The 17,206-nt window shown below is 34.7% G+C and overlaps 2 protein-coding genes across 2 annotated transcripts; both read left to right on the top strand.

The window, feature by feature from the left end:
• Positions 1-455: 455 nt before the first annotated feature.
• LOC128160930 (BTB and MATH domain-containing protein 38-like) lies at positions 456-1,669 on the top strand. The gene is made up of 2 exons (XM_052824217.1): positions 456-741; positions 1,193-1,669. The coding sequence occupies exons 1-2, from the start codon at positions 456-458 to the stop codon at positions 1,645-1,647; spliced, it is 741 nt and encodes a 246-aa protein (XP_052680177.1). The 3' UTR covers positions 1,648-1,669.
• Positions 1,670-10,390: 8,721 nt separating this feature from the next.
• Positions 10,391-14,374, top strand: LOC128158335 (uncharacterized). Its single transcript, XM_052821119.1, has 2 exons — positions 10,391-10,792; positions 12,608-14,374. The coding sequence occupies exons 1-2, from the start codon at positions 10,489-10,491 to the stop codon at positions 13,081-13,083; spliced, it is 780 nt and encodes a 259-aa protein (XP_052677079.1). The 5' UTR covers positions 10,391-10,488; the 3' UTR covers positions 13,084-14,374.
• The last annotated feature ends 2,832 nt before the right edge of the window (positions 14,375-17,206 follow it).

The following is a 17,206-nucleotide window of genomic DNA, read 5'->3' as shown; positions in this document are numbered from 1 at the left end:
ATCGACACATCGACGTTTCGATACCTAATCAACAAAGAAAAAATTAAAATTGAAAAAAATATATATATATGTTTTGACTTTTAGGTAAACTTTAATAATTTATTGAGTAGTTTAATCAGGGATACATTCCTATAAAAAAAAATTTAAATTGTGTAAATTGTGATGATTAAAGGAATTTAATTTTTAATGTTCATAAAGACGAGTCACCATTAAAATTTTATTAACAACAGCATCAACAATTGCGGCTTAGTACATCTTTGTGTTTAATGTTTACTTAATTAATACTTATATTCATTTTTATATATTCCTAAAAGTATTGCAGTTCACGGTGTCTTAATTTTCGCTACATGACCATTTACAAACTGTGCAGATAAAATGTTCATTCTCAAGTCCTTTTTATATCTTCAATTGATAACTTGATCGATTTTCAAATGGCGTCTGCAATTTCTTTCATGATGGCCGATTTTGACTTGGTACTTACTTTTCCCGATGGGGAATCGAGAAAAGAATACTTTCCTTATGACCCAGATGTTACTGATTTCACATTGGTTGTGGAGAAAAAGGAGTTACATGTGGCAAAAGTTGTCTTAATTGATGCCTCGCCTGTGTTTAAAAAAATGTTAACAAACCGATCTAAAAGGAAGAACGCATGTATGTCAAGACTTGAAATTCAAGGGAAAAACTATTCCAGTTTTGAAATGTTTCTTCGATGCATTTATCCACGAAAATATAGACTCACAGGTATGTAGAAAATACCTGTAATCCTAACAATGATATAGATAAGTATCTCGATGATGTTTTTTACGCAATCTTTAACACAAGAAAACAAAACTAAAAAAAAACAGAGATTACTTGTAAAACATATTTCACGTGTTTGTCACACAAAGCGATGAGAAATTGTTGTTGTGCAAATTTCACTAAAATTACTAAGAGATTTATCTTTAAATAAAATAATATTTCTAGTCATATTTTCTCATTTTTCCTTATGTTTAGCATACTACACAGATTTTTTTTTCACAAAGAAAAATTAAGATCTTAAAATATAAGTCAGAATCCTCACAAATAACAAAACATTATTGAACCATTCACATTACCTTTGGAACATTACACCTACTATAAATAAGTATTTTTGACTCAGTTCACCAAGTATCTAAGATTACTAGTAGATTTTTCCACGATTCTTATATTATAGTACTTTCGGTTGACGACATTTTACCACTTGCCGCAGAATACGAAGTCCAAAGTGTTCTCCAGAAGTGTGAAGGCGTCTTGCTTACGGAGCTCGAGTTCAAGATTGCCAAGGTTTCTCCACACCATGTCAATGAAGATAGCAATGTGAAATATCTGATGAAATGTCTTTATTATGGCGAGAAATATTCGCTTCAAGAGTTGTGTAGGAGATCTTTCAAAATGACTCAACCATATAAACTCCGTAGATACATACAAAATGAACACTACAAGATGCTACCAGACAAAAATAAACGCGAGTTGTTAGAAAGTCGACTCTTGAAAATTGAAGACGATGTCGAAGGCAAATTTTATGGAAACTCTGGTATGGGTGTAAGAACCCCCCAACTCATGTACTGTGGCGCGACGTCGGGTTCATTCCAGGTCAATATTCAATGTTCTTCTGCTCTATTTCAGTAGATACACCTAATTTAAATAATCTATGAAAGATTAGTAGACTACAACTATTGCTTTATTTTCTTTGGACCCACAATTAAACACACCAATTATAACAGTGAATATCATGTTAATGCATTGTAATATGAATCATACCATATGCCAGTCTTCCACTTTTTAAAGAAAAATAATTGTCTATACACCGATACCTTGTATACTGCATGTTTAGTATAACCATTATATATTGTACAGAAAAGCAATGCGTAAATGTATGATAATTTGTATTTTCTTGTTTGCATTTTCTGTTATTTTGTAATTTATTTGTAGTCATTATTCATCTATTATGTTTTAAATCAGTTACGTACAATATAGTACTTTTAAATCGTCCTTCTCTTTAATCATATCATTTTGTTTGATCAAAGCTTCATTCTTTCTTCCAAAGAAGGCAAAGATTTTATTAAATATTGCTAACATCTGAGGTAGTGTCTTTCTAGACTTCTTGTATATATAATTATATTACTTTATAATAATTCCCAACTGAAGGCTATAAAAGTAAAAACGTAGCGTCGACCATAGCAAAGCTTCTAGGTGACAAAGTAATGCGCCTTTGTGACGTTGCAATTTGACTGATTGTGACGTCATAAAGGATTCTAGTTTCAACATTACGGATGCTAGAATAACAAAACTTGAAAGCAAAAATGGAAACCAAGAGCAAAAGGAGTGCTATGTCCAGCTTCACGAGGCTTTTTATCTGTTGTACTCGTGGCGAGAAGGTTTCGCCCCAAACAGACGAAGAAAAACAAGATTCTGTGCAAGACAGAGAGAGTTGCCAGACTTTTATAGACATGGATACCAGGCCAAATACTGGCTTTCTCTACCAATGTCGAAGGCTTCAAGATTACATTAGAAGGAAACTTCACATTGAGAGAAAGATGAAAGTTCTGAAGAAACCAATTTCTCTGGAAGATGAGCCATGTTCTTCTCGATCTCCCTCTCCAGGGTCATCCGGCTCATGCAACTCGACAAGTCCCAGAAAGCCAAAAAGAAAACTGATAAGGGCTATGGAACGCGCCGGTCGTTTACTTCCGGGAATTCCTGAGGAAGATCTTGAAATAGAAATCATCCAGCTGGACGATTAAAGATACAAACGCCTGAAAGACTGAGTCTGAATAAACCATAGGTTTTAGGAAGTAGGACGCTGTCCATGGATATGGACCCTAGTGAGTTGTGCCTTTCCATTGCAAGCTTGTGTTGGCCTCAAGGGAAAGACAGCTCAAAGTACAGACACGATATAGTGTAATAAAAGAAAGTTAACCTTTGATGAATGTACATGCAACAGTTATTTCATAATTTTATTTCTCTGAGTAATGAAAGAAACGCATCCTTTGATTGCTCGTTATTTTCATAATTTTTTGTTCTCAATAAATTAGATCAATATTCCAATTGTTTGTTCTGTTAATTATGTCTGAAATGATGGATAGAAGTACACCAATACAATATGCCCAGTACACACAACTAAACCGAATTACAATGAGCAACTTTTAATATTGTATACAGAGTAATTTTCGACCCGTGTTTTTTTTCACTCTTCTATGGGCGCGCTTGATTAAGCTTAACTTAGTGTACACCGGTATACACCGGTGTAAAAATTTTGTATTGTATATCAAGTCCACTTCAATGGTGTAGTGCAGGCACGTAGCATCGGGGGGGGGGGGGGGGGGGGGGCCTGCCCCCCCCCCCCCCCCACTTTTTCTCGCAGCAACAAATTTTTTAAAATTTACATATAAAAAATGGAATAATCATGGAGTTGCCCCCCCCCACTTTTTTGGGAGTATGTAAAAAATTGATATGAAAATAAGGAAATGAGGAGTGAGATTGAAGTTATATAGTACGCCAGCACCCCCCCCCCCCCCCCACACCGCCATCACCACCACGGATTAGGATTTTGAAGATTTTTGAAAACTTAAAATTTTTTTTTTTTTTTGCTTGTCAAGATTTTTTGGATGAGTATCATAAGGTACATTTGACCCCTTATCAGAAATATTTTATTATAGAAAATTTTCCTATTTTCTACATATTGTATCTTTATATTGTAATTGTGTTTCAAACTATTTCAGGAACAAAATGCACAAAAAGTAACTAATATCTTTTGTCACTATAAAACCCATTTCGCCGCAAGGAAATACTTTCTTTCACTTGATAATCAGTTTCGTAAATATTCACACTTATCACGGCGATGAGTGAAATATCTATCTAGTTAAGGTCAAACAAATTTTACGTAACAAATCACTTCTCAATTAGAAATTTCTTTTGATGTTTGATCTACTCAGTTAGTGTCAGGTCATGGGATTAAGCCCCTTTGTCTGAACCCACGCTATACCTATCTTTTTGTCAAGAGGCCCTCTTATTTTTATTGATACAATAAGTAATTAACCTATAATGTACCTCACCTGGTCTAAGTCGATTTTTGTCCCAAGATCCCAGCGCGTCACTTTATGCTGGACCCTTGTGGAATAAATATCGTCATTGTATATCGACTCCATTTATCAATTACAGGTAGGACATTATTTTATATACATTTTTATATGCATTTTTTTTACAACTATTTGTCTTTTTAAAGGGTAAAACGTTCAACTTTTTCTGTCATTGAATTTTACCTTATCTTGAAATTACATTTATATACATGTATATTACATGCTTTGATAAGAAAATATTGTTAGCCAAAAATATTAACTCGAATGTTTATTTTCTCAATCATTTTATGTTCATAATCATTTTCCCATCTATTCTAATATTTTGTTATTTGATTTATTTTTGATTCTCTTACTTATCAATAATTACTATTCCCCGCTTCTCACTTTGATAATTGCTAAAGCGTCTTCCGGAATTACCACGTGATTGGTTCTAAATTTAGTCATTGTTTATACTTCCGCCCAAGAGGAAATGCGGGTTTTACAAATCTATTTCGTTAAGAGAATGCGTATTTCATTATATAATTACAATCGATCGTTCCTAAATTATAATGTAAGTGTTTAACATGTTTATTTTTATCAACGCTTTCTTTTATTTGAACTTAAGATCTATATTTAACTTTAATCACTTTACGTCTTTATTTCGGCTCGTCAACATAGCCGAGTACATGTGTACTCGCGCTAAGAATAGGTTCGTAGCTTACTACTACATGTAAATAAACATGGTTGACTTTTCAATAATTATGGTCCTCATCATAGCCAAGCGATCTCTCCATTTTAGTTAATTTTCCCCTTATTTTAATTTTTATTTATAATCATATGATATAGCTATGTACTTATAAAACACAGATTTAATGTGGTCAATATTCACTTAGCATGTGTATATGTTACAATTGTGTTAGAGTATGCAAAGACTCATTTTTATTGTGGTCCTTTTTATGTTGCATCTCTATACATATTTTGTAAAGACTCATTGTTTAGTACTCTGTTTTATTTGTCATCACTTTTATCATTTGTTTATAATTGACTTTATGCTGGACCCTTGTGGAATAAATATCTTTATTGTATATCGACTCCATTTATCAATTACAGGCTCGTCAACATAGCCGAGTACATGTGTACTCGCACTAAGAATAGAAAACTAACCTTAACAACAACAATCCTAAGCACGAAACTTTTTCGTGACATGAGTATGCCCCCCCCCCCCCCACTTTCAAAAACGATGCTACGTGCCTGTAGTGTACATGGTGTAGGGAAGTTAAGAATGAATATGATGGAAAAGGGTGCAGTTTTAACAAAGAATCTGCTGTTCTGCGACATTTAATAGGTTTTTTGTGATATAAATGCAATAAAATAAACACATTTCAAATTTAATGGCTTTCATACAATCGACAACTTTTATGCGACTTCTAATCCGTTACATTACAAGTTTCCATCATAACATTCGTCCGCCATATTGGTTTCAGTGCTACACCCAACAACACATGCCCCTGACTCGGTGTAGAAAAGTGTACACCCGGTGTACACCTAAACGCTACACCTTTGCACTTTATTAAAGCTGCTTGGTCCGATTTCATATCAAATTTTATGCACGTTTTAAAACGATGGCTATGCTTAGTATATGTATAATAATAGACATTGCAGTAGTTTTACCCGTCAATTATGCCAAATTTCAATAAAGAAAAATACGTACAAAATTTGCAAACAAAACAAACGTCATTAAAAGGTACCGCGTTATTTCGCCTCATGTTAAATTTCACCCCTGACGACGAGACGGATATGGTTGTATTACGAATTTGACATCGCTTTAAATAAAGGTCGAAATGATCAGACAAATTACAAATAAACATTTGTACGTTTTGTTCGCTAATATTTCTAAAGTCTGCTTTCTTTACAATCGATGCATAGCATGCGTGTTGAATAACCCCAATCATTTGGGGGACGAAACCAAGCGGTTTCCATTTCTAAACATTCCCGTGATGCATTTTGGTTTGTTTTTTCGTTTGCCCAAAGAGAAATTATTTTTATTTACTTTGAATATTTCTAACCTTGAAAGGAGACTGATTCTGCTGGTGTAAATAAGAGAAAGTCCATAACTTTCTAAGATAAATGATTTGTATGAAAAAAAATTTGATACTGTAATTACAAAAAAATCGGACCAAGCAGCTTTAACAAAAGTGTACACGGTGTACACCTTTTGGTAAAATCAAGCGCGCCCAATCGCAAATGTATCCCCCGCTAGTTAATATTAAAAAAAAAATACTCTTTCTTATTGACATATACATGTATCTCAAATTGTTTTGAGTTTGCCCATGTTTGGTTTGTTTGAGCGTTTCATTAACTCTAACAATAAAAAAAGATATCTACATGTATGGTGTGTGATTTTACACACATAGATCTATTTTATCCAACGAACTGACAACTGCGGTGAATATTCTCGAGGCTTGCCGAGCGAACCATTTCAATGATTTCAATTGGATAAAGCACAACTACAGATGTTCTATTTATCTAATACGATTTGATTTATATTATAAAGCTTTTTAGATTTTTTATTTGGAGAAATTCATTTAGAAAAAAAGTCCGCAGGGACTTTTATTTTCATGAATAGCGGTAAAACTTTAAAAAGTTGCCCCCCCCCCAATTAATTTTTTCCCTTCATTTTCAATTCAAACACACGCTAGAAATCCATGATGTATCCTTTTTTTTTTTATATCAGGCCTAAATTTTCAAAAGGAAATGTTATTTGGGTCTGTGTTTCCTACAAAGTGAAGGGGGGGGGGGGGGGGGTGCAACAATAACACATAATCTGTACATACACATCCAAGTTTGGTACTATATATTGTTATCCCATTTAGGGCATCAGATCCAAAACGGGCTTATATAAGCCATTGGGGCGATTGGTCTCAGTAATAGTAAGAACTTATGAAGAGAAATCTTCCTCAGGAAGAATGGGCGGAGCAGAGCGAAGCAAAGCGTAGCCCATTCTTCTTGACGATGATTTCTCTTCATATGATCTTATGTCTTAGAACAGAACCCAAGCCAATGAAATCAAAGATTTGAGGAAAATACACCGCCCCCTATCGTGTCCAAATATTGCTGTGCCTTAAATGACATTTAAGGAGCCCGGTGTATTTATTTAGTACGTATTTTTAACGTAGACTTCCAACCAAGTCATGTTAGAGTGAATATGATTTGAAGGATATTGGTTTTGATTAAATAGGATATTGAGATTAAGGATCCTCGACACACCGTGTCACTTCTACTTTTTATGACAGTACGTCTCAACGTGGCGATTTTAACGCAGTGTGAAACAGTTTTAAATCAAATATCTTTGATGTCTATACATGTATCTCTGTGGCGCAATGAGTGTAGCTTAGACCTACTGACTCGCAAGTCCCGAGTTCGAATATCGCAGCGACTTTTATTTTCATGAATAGCGGTAAAACTTTAAAAAGTTGCCCCCCCCCCAATTGATTTTTTCCCTGTCATTTTCAATTCAAACACATGCTAGAAATCCATGTCTTTAAGTAATTTAGAAGAATGAACTTGCATGCAGAATTTTTCCCGGGTGTGTGGAGGACCCCTTAATTGTGTTAAGGTGTTAAACCTATACAGATGATTAAAAATATACCTTAAATCTGTACAAGGTAACCAATACAAGGTAACCAAATACATGCAAGCGCCGTGTTCTCTCTTCAGTAAATATAATTAAGCAGTCTTTATTAGATACTGCAAACATCTGAGGTAATGTCTTTCTAGACTTCTTGTATAATTATATGACTTTTTAAGAATTCCCAACTGTAGGCTATAAAAGTAAAAACGTGGCGTCGGCCGTAGCAAAGCTTCTCGGTGACAAAGTAGTAATGCGCCTTTGTGACGTTGCAATTTGACTGATTGTGACGTCATAAAGGATTCTAGTTTCAACATTGCGGATGCTAGAATAACAAAACTTGAAAGCAAAAATGGAAACCAGGAGCAAAAGGAGTGCTGTGACCAGTTTCACGAGGCTTTTTATCTGTTGCACTCGTGGCGAGAAGGTTTCGCCCCAAACAGACGAAGAAAAACAAGATTTTGTGCAAGACAGAGAGAGTTGCCAGACTTTTATAGACATGGATACCAGGCCAAAGACTGGCTTTCTCTACCAATGTCGAAGGCTTCAAGATTACATAAGAAGGAAACTTCACATTGAGAGAAAGATGAAAGTTCTGAAGAAACCAATTTCTCTGGAAGATGAGCCATGTTCTTCTCGATCTCCCTCTCCAGGGTCATCCGGCTCAAGCATCTCGACAAGTCCCAGAAAGCCAAAAAGAAGACTGATAAGGGCTATGGAACGCGCCGGCCGTTTACTGCCGGGGATTCCTGAGGAAGATCTTGAAATAGAAATCATCCAGCTGGACGATTAAAGATGCAAACGCCTGAAAGACTGGGTCTGAATAAACCATATAGGTTTTAAGAAGCAGGACGCTGTCCATGGATATGGACCCTAGTGAGTTGTGCCTTTCCATTGTAACCTTGTGTTGGCCTCCAAGGAATGACAGCTCAAAGTACAGACACGATATATAGTGCAGTAAAAGAAAGTTAACCTTTGATGAATGTACATGCAACAGTTATTTCATAATTTTATTTCTCTGAGTAATGAAAGAAACACATCCTTTGATTGTTCATTATTTTCATAATTTTTTGTTCTCAATAAATTAGATCAATATGTCAATTGTTTGTTCTATTAATTTTGTCTGAAATGATTGATTGAAGTACACCAATACAATATGCCCAGTACACACAACTAAACCGAATTACAATGAACAACTTTAAATATTGTATACAGAGTAATTTTTGACCCGTGTTTTTTTTTTCGCTCTTCTATAATCGCAAATGTTTTGCCCGCTAGTGATGATTAAAAAAAAATACTCGTTCTTTTTGACATATATAAGGAATAAGGAAGGGCTTTATGATAGATTTGATCACACCCCGACCAAAATTATCATCTCATAATATTCAAAGAATGATTCCTTATTACTTATATTTATATAATTTTAAGCCATCGTACGATTATATATTTAGATATGAATAAGCAAACTCCGCTGGCGCCTCGATTTGGCGTCATTTGTATTATGGGTTATATAGTTACTGTACAGAATCGATATGTAGTGTTATCACAGGCAAAGACACTGGAAAATGTAAATATATACATATATATCTAAAATTGTTTTGAATTTGCCCATGTTTGGTTAGTTATGTTTGAGCGTTTCATTAAATCTAACGATAAAAATTTCTCAATATGTGAGGATATCTACATGTATATTGTAAGATTTTATGCACATCTGCGTAATACAACGAATTGACAACTTCGGTGTATATTCTCAAGACTTGCCGAGCGAACCATTTCAATGTTTTCAATTGGATAAGTCAAAAATAAATTCACACAACTACAGATGTTCTACTAATCTAATACGAATTTATTTATATTATAAAAGCCTTTGAGATTTTTCCTTTGGAGAAATTCTTTTTATATTAGGCCTAAATTTTCAAAAGAAAAATATTATCTGGGTCTGTGTTTCCTACAAAGTGAGGGGGATGCAACAACAACACATAATCTGTACATACAAATCCAAGTTATAGGTACTATACCGTGGTTTCATCAATATTGGTTGAATACTAATTTTCGTGGATTTCGTTGATTAGTTGATCCAGGAAATTATGTTCATCGAGGTGCAATTTCTATTAACATTTTGTATTGATAGTGTCATTGGCCACGAATTTACCTATCCTTGAAACTGTGATTTTTACTTCATCCACGATTGATACCCTTGAATATTAATGAAACCACAGTACATTGTTATCCCATTTAGGGCATCAGATCCAAAACGGGCTTATATAACCCATTGGGGCGATTGGTCTCAGTAATGGTAAGATCACATGAAGAGAAATCTTCGTCACGAAGCGAAGCGAAGAAAAATTCTTCACCACGAAGACTGCATTCTTATCGAGAAATTGGGACATTTGATTGGCGATTGGCTGAATAACAAGGTTCTGTTCTAAACCTGTTTTGAGACTTTTATTTAGCAGGCCTATTTGTACAAACAAAAAAGATGCGTGAAGAAAAGCAAAGGTAGTATGCATGTCAAATCATTAGATATCACACCAAGTCCTATTGACCTGTTTTTAATAGTCAACTCATTGAATAGCTCGGATAATGTGAAATCGTTTAGAACGTGCTTGAGGATAATAAAATAATCGATTTTTTAAAAATATCGCTAAAAGAGAAATGCACTACGCAGTGAGTCTAAATCGATGAGTTTCAAGCTTTCACAATTTTTAAAAAACGCTTTATTTCCAGGTACAGATATGAACTTTCGTTTTAAAATTGCGAAAATAACACCAAATAAAACGCGAAATGGCCTTCTCCGTGTCGTCCGGGAACAACAGTCCTGTCGACAGTCCACTCAGCACGAGTTTGGACCTGGAAAACGAATACTTTGATTATGACCCAGAAGTAACTGATTTCACTTTGATCGTTGAAGATCAAAAGTTACATGTGGCAAAAGTTGTCTTAATCGACGCATCACCTGTATTTAGGAAAATGTTGACAGGGGAATTTAAGGAGAAAAACATGACCGAGCTGGAACTTCCGGGGAAAAAGTATTCCAGCTTTGAACTGTTTCTGCGATGTACTTTTCCGAGAGAGTACACACTAACAGGTAGGAAGAAAATTAAATTGGAATTGTATACTTATGTTATGGGGTCACAAGCACATGATTAGTAAACTATGATGTTAAAGGATAGGCGGCATGACGGAGAGGATCAAAAGTAGTTTGAGATTCAGGCGTAAAGTCAAGTTGATGTGACAGTTAAAACAATCACGATGGCGGGGATGTGTACCTTGTGTACTAATAGACAAAGCGTATAATTTTCTATGATAAAAATATAAAATTTCAGGTGCCTGTGGCACCCCTGCGAATGTGTTCGGAATGTTTTCTTTATCGTTGCTAAGTATGTAATAAATCCAGAGGTGCTCGAATGAAAGTTCACGAGACTTCACCGAGATATGTTTAGTTCCTGTGTAATTTCGAGCGGAAGAATAAGTGCTCGAATAATATTTTCAAAATACGTAAGTACTGGTCGTATTTCATATCATATCCTACTTTGATTTATGTTAAAACATGAAAATCTTTTAAGATGTATGTCTTATTTCACCATCTAGCGGTTATTTATACTAAACAATAATATTCAGATCAGAGTTATCGCTCGTGTTCAACCACGTGTAAAGTGGTTGAAAATATAACCATTGGGTTGATTAATAAAACCATAGCCCTGTTTGATGCTTGTGGTGTGCAATACCATGTTTTTAAATAAACAATGGGTGTCTGTTTTTCATAAAAACTTTGTATATCGAGCCATTTTCAAGGGACATTCTGCATAAAATAGTATAATCTGTTTCACTATTGATGCTATTACTAGGTCAGGCGCGGATCGAAAATTAATCCTCGGGGGGGGGGGGGGGGGGGGGGGTCTCTACTAAGCATTTTAATTGTTACAACAGCAGACAAAAACTATGTACATTTAAATTATTTCTAGAACAAACTTTTCCACCAATTAATGAAGATAAAATTTAAATTCACTAAACCTCAAGATTCTATTTTTGACTACAATTACCTAGATTCCATGTAAAAGACTATTAATTAACTCGAGGTATGATTTTTTACTGCGAAACTTAAAGGGTCAAACAAAACCACGTGGTCTAAAATTTAAATGACAATAACATTCGCAGGGGTGTTGGTGGATGTAAATATAACACCAATGACGACACCTGTTGCGTTCACACAACTCTTTACAGCACGCGTACGGCTTCGCATGCTAACATTACAGTGGCGTAGCTACCATGTATGCTTATATGCCTGAGCATGCACATCATTTGAGGAAAAAAGGAAGAAACTCAGTAAAAAAATAAAGAAAAAAAATTAAAAAAGAATTCAAGTATTAAGGTCCATACTTAGTTATTCCATCAACCCGTTTCCGTCACCCGGTCCTACTTTATCCGGAATCTTTGTATCGACATCCCAAATACAGACACGCAATGTGGTCTTACAGTACCATATTAAAGAGCATGTACCTAATTAAGCAAAGGTTTATTTTGTATTTGAACTTAGTGTTATACATCATTTAAAATTTCCCCCATAGAATATCACAGCTTTATTAAGATATTCATTACCATAAACTAGGTGAAAATGAACTTAAGAATAAAAGCTTTGAGTGTGTCAAAAACAAACGTCAAAAATACTTCTTCTTTTAGTTTTTAATAAGTTTTGTGATTTTATTTTATGCCTAAACTACAACCAAAACAATTTTAACTGCCTAAAAATATGCTTAAATAGTGAGCATTCCTTTCAATTTCTGGGGGAGAACCCGCCACATAAAATGTACATTTCAAACAATACAAGCTTAACAGAACATTTTTGTTATCATCCTGAAGGTTAGATTGAATATAATTAAAAACTAATTTGATTGTATTTTAGAGACTTGCATTGACGATATCCTGCCACTAGCTGATGAGTATAATGTAAAATGTGTTCTCAAGAAGTGTGAAAACTGGCTACTTACGGAGCTTGAGTTTAAAAATGCCAAGGTTCGTCCACACTACCAAGATGTAGAGGGCGACGTGAGATATCTGATGAAATGTCTCTATTATGGTGAGAAATATTCCCTAGAAGAACTGTACAAGAAGTCTTTCACCACGGTTCTGCCGTTTAAATTTCAACGGTACATAGAAAACGAGCACTATCAGATGCTACCTGAAAAAAACAAACGCGAATTATTAGAAATGCGACTCAAAGGAATCGAGGAAGATGTTGCAGGAAGAACCGGAGGTGGAATATTCGGAAGTACTTATCAGAAAAATAAAGGGAATTCATATGGGCAACCTTCATTTGGATATGCGACACCTTCAGTTCAAGTGGAACTTTATCAATGTTCATCAACTCTTTTTCTGTAGACTGCTTAGATTGTATATCTACACTTATGAATTAAGACATTTTGAAATAAACTATAAAATACCTGCACCAAAGTAACTGCTTACACCTTTGGTATTTCAACACCTGTGAGATGGTGTTCGTAAGCTATAATTGAATTTTTACAGATATGTAATTATTGTAAAATTTATCAAAAGCCTACTTTCATTTTCGATAAACAAGCTCGAAATAGCAAAAATGAGAGTAAAGTAGTGTGCACGCTTTTGCGGATCCAAGTCAGCGGTAGTCTACATCCAAATATATACTTGCAATGAAATGATATTGAATGAATAGGTAAAGAAGTAAAAGAACGATTATATTTATTGGTAACTTATTTAGAGTATACATAGAAGTCAAGATTTGACAAATGGTGAATCAGTAAAATGAGCCAATTCGTTTCTTGAATGCGCGATTTTAGTTTTGATGGATAGAACCTTCAAGAACGGAGTTACCTTCTTCCTAACAAGAACTGCAAGCTGGTTCACTAATTAACGTCATGGCGAAAAGTGTAGAACAAGTTTATCATGCATCGCGGGCAGATATCTTGGATCGGACATCTTTGGTTAATACAAAGAAAGTTAATAAATAAAATGGAATAATTTAAAGCGACTTATGGTTTGATGGAAACAACTTTTTTAGAACGGGGGCCCCAGGTTCGCGGGTTGTCTAATTAACGTCACGGCGGAAAGTGTAGTGCGAGTTAACCATCGGGTAGATACTTTGGATCTGAGAACATTGGTTTAAAATATGCAAATAAATATGGCTAAATTAGCGGGTTTTTAAAATTTCATACATTTTAATACCGTGATAGATTGGTAGTATGTGTAGGTGTCATTTTAAACAGTATTTCACTGAAGGTTCACCGAAACATGGCTGAGCCAAAATAATTCCCGAATTTTCCTTTGAATTCGGGGCGTTTCTGCACGCGACAGGAGCTGATTTTTTTTATGAGATGAAAAACAATGTGTAAGAGGTCTAACTATCCCATTTTTGTAAAAATGCGAGGTCATTTGAATTTTTGATGCGCGTTGTTTCCGGAGGGGGGTGAAAAGGCCCGGGCTTGATTTTCAAGCACATGTGTAACTTCGAGGTAAACAAAGTCTCACGCCTTGCTGGATGCACGTGTGTATTTTGTAAATGAAGCGTTGTTTAAAAAGATGTCAAGAGGATTTTTTTCAGAAGTTCGTTTTGAATTTTTAATCTGCATGTAAAGTTGTGCAATTTTGGTATAAAGAATATATATATAGTAAAATTTAATACTGTAGTGACACTGCAAACCTTAGACATCATTTGTAAAAAATGCTATGCATAAAACGGGGAAGTTGAATAAGGGGAGGGGGGGGGGGGGCACCCATTTCTTTTTTCAACAAAAACGTCTTTTACCTGAAATTCTTTTTTGGAGCGGTGATAAAGAATTAAAATGTAATTTGACCTAAAGAACAATATTTATAGATACGATGCACTTGAAGCATGTTTGAAATAAAATAAAAAAGTGTTTGCAATCCTGCAACAAAAAGAATTAAGGCCATGTACATATATATAACATCAATTTCAGTTTAGATTTTTCCCCTGTCCGCTCCTCGAAAAATCCAGTCATGCAGTTGGTTTTTTATTTTAATTTTAAATAATAGGTTAAAAAGGCAATTCAAAAAAATCGGACACAGTATATACATGTACAAGTTACACAACAATGAACATAAGATATGGTCCAACAAGTCTGTCCCAAGTTATTGCTTCCATTAATTTTTGATAATTTTTTTTATGAAACCTGAAGCGGTAGAGGGGGCGTTTCAAAACAGATAATCTGGACATTTTTCATATTAGTGGATGAACGTAGTTTGAGCACAAAGGTATTTACTATTATTGAAATATCAAGCGAAAAGTGGTGGAAGCAAAAACTTGGGACAGAGTATAGTGGATGAACGTAATTTGAGCACAAAGGTAATTACTATTATTGAAATATATAAAGCAAAAAGTGGTGGAAGCAAAAACTCGGGACAGAGTATAACATTGTTTCATATAAATGTGTAAAGTGTTCATTCCCGCGCTTTGGTGGGATATCATTATTACTTATTAGGTTAGTTACTGACTCACTACGGAAATATATTGGGTTGATCAATCTGATAGATGGCAAGGCAAAGCCATAATATTTCCGTAGTGAGTCAGTAACTAACCTAATAAGTATTTTGTTTTCCCGAGGACTATCAAACGACATATTTATTCACAAATAGTGATAATCTACGCAAAGCCATGTATGTACAAGATGTCTAACATCTCGTCCAATTTAACTCATTTAAACTCTTCAAAATTTTCAATCCCACTTTTCAAATACTCTTTAAAAATCTTTGCTTCACCCATGTTTACTTACAATGTTTTGTTGATTTTCAATTTTAAATGTTTTGTCCCTTTCCTCTGCAGAGATTTGAGCAAATTTCGACACTGCCATTTTGTTCGGCTCCAGACAAAACAGTGTGACGTCAATATTCTAAGGGCAACTACTCTAATTTTAAAGAATTTCAAAGGGCAACTACTCCAAATACTTTAAGAACTTACGGCATGCACTTTATGTATTATATACTATGAAATGTCGAAATGAGTAAGCGAAGCGTCGGCCAATGACGGCCATATTGCCTAATATTATTTCTCACAGAACAAATATAGAGATATACTAGACACGATCTCGTTGCGAGCAACGAATGGGCCTTCCGTCCGATTTTTTAATAGATTAGATTAAACTTATCACTTCAAAGATAAAATCGTAGATCTAAGCGAAAAATAGTAAAAAAAAAAAAAGAAATTGCGGCAATCGGGGCTTGAACCCGGGTAATCTGGGCCATGTCCACGACTCTATCGACTGAGCTACTCAGACTCTCGCTTCAAAATGTTGACGCTTAATTTCTCGAGAATGCCTGAATTACCTGAAAGCACCTTGTTGCGAGCAACAAGTGGGTCTTTCGTTTAAATTTGAATTGATAGGGTTCAATTAAACTGTTGACATTTGATACGGTTTACTATCATATTAACTTCCTTTTAAACTAATTTTTCAACCTACACTGCGAAATGCAGATTTCCGGAAAAAATTCCAATAATCGAAATATTAGAATCACTTCCGGTGACGACCGGAAGTGACGGACGACCTGCTCATATTTAAATTTGATAAGTTTAAAACATATTCTAATGGAAAAAATTGTAGATTATTTGATTTAAAAAAAATTTAAAACACAATTTTGCAAAAATGCTGTTTGAGCGGACCGGAAGTGACGGACGATCGTAGTTTACCTGATCGGCCCTAGAAATTCAAAAATCTATCATTCCTGAAACTTTTAATTTTGTGTCTTTTATCGTTTTTGCGAAAAAGGGAGGACAAGATCACTTTTTACAAAAAGAAAAACAAATATAACAGCCGACCGGAAGTGACGTCATCAACAAAAATGTACATGATAAAGACCTTGATATTTTGTATTATTCGTGAAACTTTCATAAAAATCCATTGTAGCATATTTGAGATATTTGAGTTTTAAGACAAATGTTAAGAAAAAAAAGAATAATAATAGTGAAAAATAGAGAAAAAGAAACCTAACAAAAACAATAGGGTCTTCCGTTGGAAACGGAAGACCCTAATGAGGCACGTGCTAAGTTTAAACCAATGAAAATGTGACATTTCAGTCCAAGGGAAAACAACTATTTATATATAGGTCCTATACGAGGTTGAAAGAGAGATTGATACTGACATCCTTCTATTTAACTTAGAGTACAACACTCTGCATAATACAGAACGAAAGTGAGTTTAACTTTAACTAAAGTAGTATTTAGAATAACCTGCTTTGTAAATGCAAATGTATTTATAGATAAATGTCATAATTTATATACTCTTAAAACTGGCAAACTTCTACCTATTGAAATGTCCAAATCACCTGCACCCGACTTCCTATTGAAAATCATCCACTGCAATTGTAAAACCAACTGCGACAATAAGAAATGTAGCTGTCGAAAAAATGGCATAGCGTGTTCATGTGGATGTGGAGAATGTAGAGAAATCAACTTTTCACAGGCTTGAATGCTTAATCTGAGCCATAGGTTTCGGATGCTGGATGAGGTTTAGTTTTT

Source organism: Crassostrea angulata, chromosome 8, assembly GCF_025612915.1.
Source record: "Crassostrea angulata isolate pt1a10 chromosome 8, ASM2561291v2, whole genome shotgun sequence".
NCBI lineage: Eukaryota > Metazoa > Mollusca > Bivalvia > Ostreida > Ostreidae > Magallana > Magallana angulata.
This window is presented reverse-complemented; position numbering and strand designations above follow the sequence as displayed.

Coding starts and splice junctions, on each gene's coding strand:
- LOC128160930 (XM_052824217.1), top strand. CDS start 456: ATGGCCGATTTTGACTTGGTACTTACTTTTCCCGATGGGGAATCGAGA. Junction 742..1,192: donor ACGAAAATATAGACTCACAG/GTATGTAGAAAA, acceptor CTTATATTATAG/TACTTTCGGTTGACGACATT.
- LOC128158335 (XM_052821119.1), top strand. CDS start 10,489: ATGGCCTTCTCCGTGTCGTCCGGGAACAACAGTCCTGTCGACAGTCCA. Junction 10,793..12,607: donor GAGAGAGTACACACTAACAG/GTAGGAAGAAAA, acceptor ATTGTATTTTAG/AGACTTGCATTGACGATATC.